At 40.5% G+C, this 12,061-nt stretch overlaps 1 protein-coding gene across 1 annotated transcript; it reads right to left on the minus strand.

Moving 5' to 3' along the window:
• Positions 1-5,778: 5,778 nt before the first annotated feature.
• Positions 5,779-11,682, minus strand: VMA21 (vacuolar ATPase assembly factor VMA21). Its single transcript, XM_039249889.1, has 3 exons — positions 11,513-11,682; positions 6,607-6,716; positions 5,779-6,020 (listed from the first exon to the last, which is right to left on the minus strand). The coding sequence occupies exons 1-3, from the start codon at positions 11,563-11,565 to the stop codon at positions 5,878-5,880; spliced, it is 306 nt and encodes a 101-aa protein (XP_039105820.1). The 5' UTR covers positions 11,566-11,682; the 3' UTR covers positions 5,779-5,877.
• Positions 11,683-12,061: the final 379 nt, after the last annotated feature.

A 12,061-nucleotide genomic window follows, 5' to 3' on the forward strand; every position in this document is an offset into this window, starting at 1 on the left:
ATATACTGCATACTGCTATTTTCGTTTAACAAATCTGTTGAGCCCCATAGCGAACATGCTGGGAGCCTCACCAACATCAAATCTCTTCCTCAGGAGTGAGCACTGAGTGGCCTAAGTTAATCAGTATGATGCCCAAGTGATTGGTTTGGGACTGGGTACTTGTCCAAGCATAACCCCACCAATGCTTGGCATTGCCTTGCCCAAGTGATTGTTTCATGGGTGGGTATGTAAGCTGAGTCCGTCCAGAGTAGGGGTTTCTTCACTGGTCGGATGACTGTGGTGTGTAGATGAAGGCCCAGAATGGTGGCAGCCACATTGTCATCACAAGGCAGGGATGCCTGAGAATGTCACCAACACACTGAGAAGGACACAGAGAGAGAGAATCCCAGAGAAATGGAGTAGGAACTCTAAACTGTGTGAATGGGTTGGCCCCATCTCTGGGCTCTTCCATTGTTTAAGCCAGTCTGAATCGATGTCTCTGTTGCCCCAGAACATTCTTACTAAAATAAGGACTAGCCACTGGGGAGTCAGTGGTGAATAAGACAGTGACTACCCTCCTGAGCATACAGTATAGTGGAGGGAGGTAAACAAACAGGATAACTGAATCCAATACTATGTGCTGTGTGTGATGGGGGAGGCCTCTCTGGAGAGGCGACACGACAGTTGAGACTCGAAGGGTGAGAAAGAGCCAGCCCCAGGAGGATCTGGGGGAGAGGGTCCCAGGCAGCTGTGAGGTGGGAATGAACATGGGGAAAAACAGCAGTGTACATGAAATGAACTGGGAAGATATACACAGTGACAGGAAAAATATTTGGGGCAGTGGAGTCATACTATTAATAGAGTGGATATGCCTAGGAAACTATTTCTGGTCTTCTCCATTACCTCCTTTACTTTTGGGTTTTCCCTGTCTTCAGAGACCACAACAATGAGAATTCCAAGAGAAAGGCATCAGAGGAGCAGCAGTGGCCATTTTTTAATATACCTAAGGTGTTTCTAAGAGTGCTGTCTGTCCTCTACTAATGTTCACAGAATTCATTAACAGTGAAGCAAAGTCAACATGATGGACCAGGACTCAATAAAGCTCTTCTGATTTTAAACTGGGCCTTCATTATACAGCATGATGCAGAATTCTACCTTTGGTTAATAAAGTGCCTGCTATTTCAGGTCTGCTTTATACAAACATCAACTCCAGCATTAAAAACATATATTAACAATTTCCAATCTCTAGCAGCAGTTTTCAAACTGGCTTCATCAGATATGCCCTGTTACAGACATGTATTTCCAGACCCCAGCCCCAGAGGTTCTGACTCAGTAGGTCTGGGCAGTAAATCCTATAAAGTGACACCAATGGTTTCTGCAATGTTATTATGTGTCCTGAGTTCCCTGGGCATCCTATAACCTGTACTTTTGTATAAGAACATGATTGTATATAATCTGTATATTTTGATACTAAGATGTCTCAAAACTTTTTTAGAAGTGGATAGTATTTATGAAGAACTAGCTAGAGCCGTCAGAAGCACAGAAAGGAGCTGGAGTTACAATCAACAGGTGGCTACAGGGCCATGGACACAGGCAGCTGGCACAATGTGGTGGCATGCTGGCTAATACAAGGAGTTGACTGACTGCCCCCATATTTAATTAATTAGCTACAAGTATTTCTGGACCTCATTCCTTTACCAGGATTTGAAGCCCATTCACCCCCAAATGAATTTTCTTTAAAAAGCCAAGGGCAAGATGCTGCTTTCTTTCCCCCACTACCACACCACTTCTGATGGGTCCACCACAGATGGGGTATAACCAGCCCTTCCGGTCTTGGTACCCTTCAGAGGCCCCACCAGTTTGAGCATCTCTGGCCTAGGATTACTGCATAAAAGCTTACCCTTGACTACTCCGTATATATTTTATATGGTACAAACAAAGGCAAACATGTTTAAGAAAAACAAAGATGTTAATAAACTTACTATTCATTGAACCAGGACACATCAAATGGCATTACAAACACTTTTTTAATGACAACAGATGGCAAATTTATACAAATTACAGGCCAGAATATAATGGATACAAAATCCACCCAGGTAGCAGTTAGAAAAGTATCACTTACAAAAGTAAATCTGATTCAAGTGGCTAAAGAACTCAAACTCCTCATTTCAATAATTACAGACACCTTTCAAAATAGTGCATCTAAACCCTGCCCCTAGTCAGGGCACTATTCAAAGACTACAGCATATTCAATGACTCTACTGAGTTAAAGATTCTAACATCTTCAGCAAGGATGTCAAGAGACATCTTGTAACAGGTTCACTATGCAAAACTCGAACAAGAATATGTGAACGTTCTTTGCAAACTGTAAGGTGCTGTGCAGATGTTGTTAGCTATTGCTATTATTACCAGTGAGATTTCACTGAACTTGAGAAAAAGGAAGACGAGTCTGTGTGACTGACAAATATGACTTATAGAACATGTTAAAAAAGAATGCAGATACTACTCTTGAGTATATGTAGCAATGAAACAGGGAAGTGTATCCAGGAGTAATGATAAGTTGAGGAGTTCTAGACTATTTTAATGAATATATAAAAGATTTAACTATTCATACATTACACATAATAGTTACCATTTGATTCCCAAAGTCCCTGAAAATAATTTATTTTCTCAGGTGACCTTTTTCCTCTGCAAAAAAGAAGAAATCTTGCCAAGTTATTAAGGTGTTGCTTCAGCCCAGCTCTGGCAAAACTTATCTTAAATGTAAGAGCAGAGTCTGAACTAATAAAGTGATACTACTCTGTTGGAGGACACAGATCGCTTGACAGCAGAGAAAATCTGCTGCTAACCTAAGTAAGACAAGTGACAAATTCTGTAGCATTGTTGAACCATTTATAAACTGGGCCCAACCATGCTCTACAACTTCACTGGGTCATAAATAAAATAAACATGAACTTGTCTAGAGATGAGAAATACACACACGATTTTAAAATCAGGATTTAAATCCTTTTGTTTCATGTACCCTTGGCTATCAGCTTTCCTTGGGTACATCTTACTTAACTGTTTTTACTGGTCTCCTTGGGTACTCTAGATGTATATATAAAATTTATATGAAAATGGCAAATAAACATCAAACACGTCAATCAGTTGCCTCTCTTGGCAAGGGTGCTACGATTTTTATGATGAAATAGTCTAATTATTACAATGTATTTGTTAGGTTTCCATGAAACAGGAGGTCTTTTTTAATGGATGTTTAAATTCCTTCAGTAACAACTCAAAACTGAATTCTGCTGTTACATGTAAAATGTCACCTATCCACTTGAAGTGAATGACATCAGATATATTCCACAACACACTTTGTTAGCACAATGGGGAAGGAATGATTATATTCTTGGGGGGCGGGGCAAAATGGGAGGCAAGGTGAGGAAGATAATGCGTTTATCAGTAGTTTGTGCTGACACTTCAAGTTATGCTTCCTAATTGAGGTTATTCTCACAATCCATTTTCAAACAATAATGAACATATTCCTATCTTAAAACATTTATAAGGGCTCAACTGTAGCTTTCCTTTCTATACATCCTTAAGTATGTACATTGTGCAAGAGGAAATCCATTAGACATCCTGAAAAATAAATCTGTATGTCAAATACCATATGTTATTTGAAGAGCAGCAAAGTAGTGAGTTAACAGTTAAAACTCCAGAAAAAACTTAACTGGTTTGAAAACAAGTCTATATTGTAACAATCCTAAATATCAACCTAGCATCCAATTCTAACTTGCAAACACTTGGTACTTTTTCCAACAGGAAATTACAACTGCTTTTGCATGAATCCCAGGATTAAATACTTTCAGAAGAACATCCGTATCATTTTCTACCCAATAAACGTTTGAAAACAAAATAATCTAACATTAGGCATTAATATTTTACAAATAGCATAAGATCCCAAAAGTACAAAGCCTTGGCATTATAAAAAAGAAACTAAGTGGACGACAATTCTAAGTATGATGAGGCATCTAATGAAGGGATGACCATTTAGAAATCTACCACATAGTACCCCGGACTCAAACTGGGGCATTCTACAATTTTATATTAAATTTGTACAATTTTACACTAAAACTGTGGTCTTTAAGAAAACACTTTACATTTAGAATAACTGCTTAAAGACATTTAAAGTGTAGACAATATTTAACTATAAGCAATAAAAAAATGCCCTACAATAATCCTTTTTCTCAACAATTAAATACAAATGCCTATTTAACTTTTATGCCTAACCATCTCCCTATTCCTTTAGTCCAGTTCCACATCAAAAATAGGGGTCAACAGACAAATCAGTAATGCCAAAAACAGCAAGGGCCACTGTATTAGGAATTACAAGTAAAAGGAAATTTGAACAATGAGAAATCTAGTAAAAAGAGTAATGGTAGAATGTACTTTTTTAAGAAAATGGCCAATAATTATTCATCTGAAAAAATATAAATAGCTGTCAGGTAACACAGGCAGAATTTGAACTTAAATCAAACATTCAGTGTACTGAACTAGTATTAGGAAATGCACACAGGGTATAAATCAAAATAGTGGTTATCTCCAGGTGGTAACATCACAGGGAATTTAAATTCTCTTTCGGTTTCACTGCATTTTTCCAGGTGTGTTGTTAGACTGCACACAAGTAGTACTAAGTACTAAGTAGCTAACGAAGTAAAACCACAGGGTCTTTTTCTATCCGACAGGACTTCACGGTTATCTAACTATATATATCTGGGATATAACAACTCTGATTAAGAAGGACTTGACTAGGGGTGCCTGGGTGGCTCAGTCAGTTGAGTGTCCAACTCTTGATTTTGGCTGAGGTCATGACCTCAGGGTCGTGGGATGGAGCCCTGTGTCAGACTCTGCACTGAGCTTGGAGCCTGCTTGGTGTTCTAGCTCCCTCTCTGCCCCTCCCCCACTCACATACATGCTCATGTGTGTGTTCTTGCTCTTAAAAAAAAAAAAAGACTTGACTAGTGATCCCAAGAATACTTCATGGATGATAAAAAATAATCTACTCTCAGAAGTGTTTGCACTTCCTAAGTATGTGAAAATAAATACATTTAAACATAAATTCCTACCATATACATTATTAAAAAGTAGGAAAAACAAATTGAAAGGGAGTTTACACAAACCTTGTAATTAAAGCATAACTTCAGTGTTGAATGACACAGCAAAGCAGATTAAAAAGTTAGTCTGAAAGCATAGGCTAGCTCCCAAAGGCTGAGTACCCAGCTATCTACCTTTGCTTTGCTGCCTAGATCATCATAAAACCAGTCCTTTTATGCAAATGAGTGTGATTCAGTCTAGTTTCCCCATGAAATAACGTAATGAAAGATTCCTATTGACTACAGATTACACCTTACACAAAATTTCTCACTGATATTCAGATTAAGCCCAAAATCCACAATTCAAGCAATTCTGCATAGGAATTTACAACCTAAAATCTGACAGCCCATGACTTTTGTGATAGTCAGGGAAAGCATTCCAGTGAAGAACAGTTTAGATTTGCTTCACTATGTACATTTTAATATATCCCGAGGAGTGAAACTTAAAACCAACCAAAAGACAAAATGCTATAAACCGTTTTTGGTTGTGAGATAATCAAATTCTTCCCAGAATGTGTCACTAAGTTAACATACTTACTGTGACCAACTTAACTTTTTCAAATTCTCATTTGCGAATGAGAGGTTCATACAGTTAAAACTGATGATACAAATCACTGTATTAGAAAGATCAAAATTTACACTAGTCAAATGTGACTCCTTCAGATTGATTTTAACATGTTCTCAACTTTATTGAAATCATCATCCCAGATGCATTTATCATTTTTAAAAATAAATTTAATGCTATCAAAAGGTGATGTTCAATTTAATCCTGTTTGCCTTCACGCCACTGTCGTGAGCCTTCATTCCAGGCCACATAAACAAAGAGGGCCAACACCACGTGGACGGCGACCACCGCAACAATAGCAGCATAAAAATAGCTGTCCCTATTGGACATCCCAAAGGCGCCTATCAAGAGAAAAAAAGTTTCCATTTTATTCCAAAATTTATCAAAGTGCAAACAACAAAGCATACTAATTTTCATTAGGTATATATTTATTTAGCTAGTCAGGCAATTAAAATATAATACTTTGGGTGGTGATAAATCAAGTATTCATTTAAAGATTTGAAACCTTCTATACACAAAGACATTATTCTGAATGAAAACTATAATTATCACTTCACTTAAAGACAACAAAAAAGGGGGGACGTTATTTTCACTTCCTACTAATGTATGCCACAAAAGGGACATCATTCCCCCAAATTCCTCCTCCCATGTCAGCCGAGTCTTGCTCTCAGAGGTATAGTAAAAGAAAGGACCTGCAAGCTATTTCACAGAAAACCATCCACAAATACATTGTCAAGCTAAGATAACTAAATGATGAAAAAGTTAACTTCATGAAAGAAGATTGACTTGAACATGATTTTGAAAAGCAATACAGAAACAAATGGAAAAAGCAAATGAAGAGTACCCAGCTTACAGATATAAGATCACAAAAACCGAGTCTTAAATATACTAAGGGGGAAAAGGTCTTGTTTTATCATCTAGGATTACCTTCAAAAACATAAGACTTAGTCGTGAAATATAACCCAATAGGTACAGTGATCATTAAAGCTGTGAAGAACAGGAGCGTCTTCAGGGTAGATGCTAATGAACTTTCATTTCTGGAATAAAGTAAACAAAGAGAAAATCAGAACCTGCTAGGCTATTTCCAACTGTTCTTCTGTCCATAAACACTATAAATACCCACAGAGAAGATGCTGGAAACCCTGCCCCTGCCTTGGAAGCAGCGAGAAGAGGAAGAGTCAACTCAGGGGCTCAAAACTGGAAGATCCTAGAGACCCAGAGACCATTCAACAGACTACCATTCAGATCCAGTGCGAGAGAAAGCATCAAAGTATGAAAGTGTTTTGTAGTCTTCAAAATGCTATGCAAGTGTATCCTAATGACCAATTTTATAATGGAGGTAGCAAAGGAAAATATACAAAAAAAAAAAAAAAAACAACTAATGAATGTCTACAACTAATAAATGTGTGTTCACAAAGCATCCTATTGAAGGCTAGCTGGATACAGCATAAACAAGGTATGAGAATCTCCAAAGAAAAAGCAGCCTAGAACAACCTGGATGTGGCTAAAGGAAACTTACTTTAATTGCTTTGTAATGAAATAGCTGTAGTACAAGTTAGATGGTCTTCGTGTAACATGGATGTATTAAAAATGTAATGTCCAAACACCTTCTATTCAGTGAATTCTGTTTGTCCATGGCTATTTTTAAATCAAGGAAATATCCCAGTGGCAAAAGTTTTGTTCCAGAGTACAATGAAACTACTCTGAAGAATGTAATCAAGCTTTTCAAATTACATAAAGAAAAACAAATCTGATAATCTGCTACTTAAAAACATTAATATAAGGATTAATGTAAAAGCACAAATAAAACTGGATAACATAAAAATGCCCACAATAAGAAAATGGTTTCACAAATGACGTATATCAATATATGGACACATTAAAAAGAATTCTCACTGGGGCATCTGGGAGGCTCAGTTGGTTGAGTGTCTGACTTCAGCTCAGGCCATGATCTCACAGTCCGTGGGTTCAAGCCCTGCTTCGCACTCTGTGCTGACAGCTCAGAGCCTGGAGCCTACTTTGGACTCTGTGTCTCCCTCTCTCTGCCCCTCCGCCATTCATGCTCTGTCTCTGATTCTTTCTCTTTCTCTCTGTCTCTCTCCCAAAAATAAATACACATTAAAAACATGAAAAGAAAAAACAAAAACAATTCTGACCATTACTCAGAAAGTAGTCGTGCAATAAATGAACAAGGCAAACTACACCATATCATGTATATCTGGGGTCTTCAAAACAAGGCGTGAGGGCCCAATGCCTATTTCTATAAAGTTTAGCTGGAACACAGACACACCCATTTGTTTATGTAGCATCTAAGATGGCTTTGGGGGCGCCTGAGTGGCTCAGTCCGTTAAACGTCTGACTTCGGCTCAGGTCCTGACCTCATGGTTCATGGGTTCATGAGTTCAAGCCCCGAGTCATGTGCTGATAGCCCACTTGGAGCCTGGAGACTGCTTTGGATTGTGTCTCCCTCTCTCTCTCTGCCCCTCCCCTAATTGCGCGTGCGCTCTCTCTCGCTCGCTCGCTCGCTCAGAAATAAATAAAAACACTAAAAACAAAATAAGATGGCTCTGGAGCTACAAAGGACAAGGTAAGTTGTGGTGCCAGACAATACAGCCTTCATAACCTAGTATTTACTATGTGGCCCTTTACAGAAAAACCTGACGAACCCCTGACATATGCTATTCCAATTAGGTTAAAAATGTGTTTACCTAAAAAAGGACTCCAGAACAATATACAAAAATAAAGTTATTTTCCCATTTTAAAAATGTTCCTTAATGTTATTTCACTGACTTTTCAATAAATAAGTAAATATATGTCAGCATTTGTCCTATGCATTGATACAAATGATCAACACTACTGAAAGCTGTAGTAAGTTTCCAGCAATCCTAGAGACAGCTGTACCTCACGCATACTACCACCGTACTGTAAAAGCAGTAAACCCTATAGCTTTAATCATTTAGCTTAAGGTCCTTTTTGTCCCTTAAATCTAACCATTCTCAGACCACCTTAACACACTCCAAACTTTATGCTTATACTCAACATTTGGACTTAATTAATTTTCTTTCTGATAATCCTCAGAGGCTCTGGTTTTTATCTGTATCTTTAGGAAGGGAGACAGTCCAGCCTTCAAGGTCCACTGCCCCCACCAAAACAGCCTCTCCTCCAAGTATCTTTCCTGATTACTCCAGCTGGAATAATTCATTGCTCTGGAATTCAATCACACTTAGTTCACACCTGTTATTACAGCACTAAATGTGCCAGCTTGCTTACTATATAGTCTTGCACATTTCTCTGGAGCCCTAGAAAATCCAGGCAAAGGGATTCCTCTAACTATATAAATTATTAGCTAGGAGATTTCTTTCTTTCCAGAAAGGAAAGGAACGTCTCAAGTTTCTGGTCTACAAACTTTTTTGACTACGAATCCTTCTTTAAGTATAAATTTTGAGCACATACCCCATAAAGGCATACTGATTTTTTTAAACAGATTTATCTACACAAATATTATCAATACATACCTTAAAATACAAACCATATGCAAAAATAGATACTAAAAAAGTAAAGGTTAAAAATAAATTCATGTAAAACTTCCAGTATTTTCTTTCCATACTTCAATGGATCATCTTTTAACACATCTTACCACAGCAATTACTGAAGTATACCATCCTCATCTAATATACTTATGCTCCCTTAAACCGTTTTCCAGGAGTAAACTTTTACAGAAATTTATTGTGTAATCTTCATGAAGAATATTTGACTCAGTATTTTGAACATAAGTATTTGACCCCTTGTTTTATGAACTGCAACAAAAAACATGACCTTCTTGATTGTTTCTATGGTGAGTTAAAGCATGCAAAGTTAAGATATATAACCTGATAAAGAAACAAAGCCTGAGAATCCAGAGAAAGGGAGTGTTTAACTGGTTTTGTTCTTGAGATTATGTCTCTTGAATATGTAATACCTGACCTGGCTTTCAGAAAACATTACTATTGAAAAGATGATAGAATACCATATAAAAATGCGTTAAGGCAAACAAAATCATTTACAATCCCACCACTCAAACATAATCTTTTCTACATGTTAATTTCTGGCCCCACACACTCAATGTCAAACTTGCCACAGAAGGGAACGTGGTAAGCTCTATCTGCTCAGTGCTTGCTGCAGAAGTTCGTATGAAGTGGGTAAACTCTAGGTGGTTTTAAAAATATGAAGACAGGGGCGCCTGGGTGGCTTAGTCGGTTAAGCGTCCGACTCTCGCTTAGGTCATGATCTCGCGGTTCATGGGTTCGAGCCCCGCGTCGGGCTCTGTGCTGACTGCCAGCTCAGAGCCTGGAGCCTGTTTCAGTCTGTGACTCCCTCTCTCTCTGACCCTCCCCTGCTCACGCTGTGTCTCTCCTAGAAATAAATAAAACATTAAAAATAAATAAATAAATAAAAATATGAAGACAGTAAGTTCATCAGGAGTTATTTCCTCGAGACCCACTTGAATTCTGGACTTTTCCCATTCTTCATTTCTAACAAGTCTCAGTTAACACCCAGTAAGAGATACAAAGAAGAAGTCAATTGAATGACATCAGTTGCTTTGTTTTAGAATAATTCACCTGTTACACATAAGCTGGCTTGTGCCAGCAGAACTGCCAGGAGAAGCCATGGTGTGGCTGGAAGCCAAAAAGAAAATGTCCCGCAAACACTAAAGGAAGCTTGCTAGTTTTCAAAAGTTTGTGTGCTTAACCTTGTATATACTCTGTCCCATATTTGTGAAGTCGTAACCCAAAATAAAAGTCAAATTTTGGGGGCTTAAAGTAACAAGTGAAAAGGAATTTACTATGTTCCCTTCCATGGCAAGCAAGGCTTCCACTGCAAGTAGATTACACTGCAAATTCAATTAAGAAACACTAGAATCAGTGCAGGAGGGCTAAACCGTATTCTTATGGTACTCGACAAAAATATCTGTTGGTATCGTCACTAGTAAACAATAGTAATAATAAACATTTAGAGTGACATCGTAAGACAGTGAAAAATGTCATGGGGTTCCAAAGATCACGGGCTTTGGAATCAGTGGGATTGGTCAAATTTCACCTTCAACACTAATTTAGCGTGGCCTAACTGTGTGATCTTGGGCAAGTGCCTTATCCTGAGTCAACGTCTTTAAAAAAAAAAAAAAAAGCAAACTAAGTACTTGCTTAATTTTGCTAATGTATGTAATCAAAAGCATAAGCTGAGCCTGGCACACAGTAGGTCATCATCAAATGGTGGCCAAATTCCTCTCCATCCTCTTGCCTACCGACTATCATTGGCTAGGCTAGTCGGCCAGAACTACCACTACCGTTCTACTCAGCCACCAACCTCCAACCTACTAACTCCCGCAAATGAAGCAGTCTCAAACCAGGGACAGCCCCTACTCCCCTCCCTTCGTTCATTCACACAGCAAACATTTAAGCCCCGACGATGCAGGCCCCATAGGGGACACGGAGATGAAGAAGGCCGGGTTCCTGTCCTCAGGGAGCTCACCCTGCAGTGGGGAGAGATTGCAGAGAGCAAGATCGCAAAACTGGACGACAGCGAGAGGAAGTGGTAGAACAGAAGTATGAGCTGAAGGCCCACCGACCTCTCCCCCTGTGACCCCAGGTTCCGGCCCCCGTGCGTGTAGACGCTCCAGGCCCCAACCTGCTTCCCTTCTCCCCCACCCCGCAGCCCTCCCCTGAGGGTCCAGACCTCACGCCCACCGCAGGCCAGCCCGCTCGGGTCGGGCCTTCCCTCACACCCCACTCGAAGCCAGGGCCAGGTCGCCTTGAGGTCCGGGCCCCTGCCCGGCCTGGGCCCTGCTCGCGACTACCTGAAGTCGGGCGGCTGCAGCGCATTCAGCGCCGCTTTATCAAGGCGCTCCATGTGCAGACGACCCCGCAGCAAGTGCTCGGAGGCGGGCTGGGCTCAGCGACCTCGCTGGGACTGCTCCACTGCAGGCCGACAGAGGCGTGCCGCGCCGGAAGTGCCGGCTAGTGTCGGGCGGCGGGACGCATTGCGCAAGTGCGGCGCGCCTTGGTGACGTTAGACTGCACCGGCGCAGGCGCGGGCGCAGATGGTCACATGACTTACCGGCCGGGGCTCCGTGGTGTGCGCCCTGCCGGGAGCTGTCTGCGCTCCAGGAGCAGGCCGGGCGAGTAGCCCAGCCACTCCACGTTGAGCCGGGACTTGCCTCGCAGCATGATCCTCCGGGGTGGGCGGTGCTACCCCCGCCCCCTGAGAGCGCGTGAGCACCTCTGGTCCCTCTCAGGACCCCTGCCGCCGAGCTGCGGTTGCGAGGCTACCGGAGCAGACGAGTCGCAAAGACGGACGGCCAGGCAGAAGACTGTGGTGCTAGGCAACCAAGCAATTTCCGAAGACA

Source organism: Hyaena hyaena, unplaced genomic scaffold (genome assembly GCF_003009895.1).
Source record: "Hyaena hyaena isolate Hyena2069 unplaced genomic scaffold, ASM300989v1 scaffold_348, whole genome shotgun sequence".
In the NCBI taxonomy this organism is placed as follows: domain Eukaryota; kingdom Metazoa; phylum Chordata; class Mammalia; order Carnivora; family Hyaenidae; genus Hyaena; species Hyaena hyaena.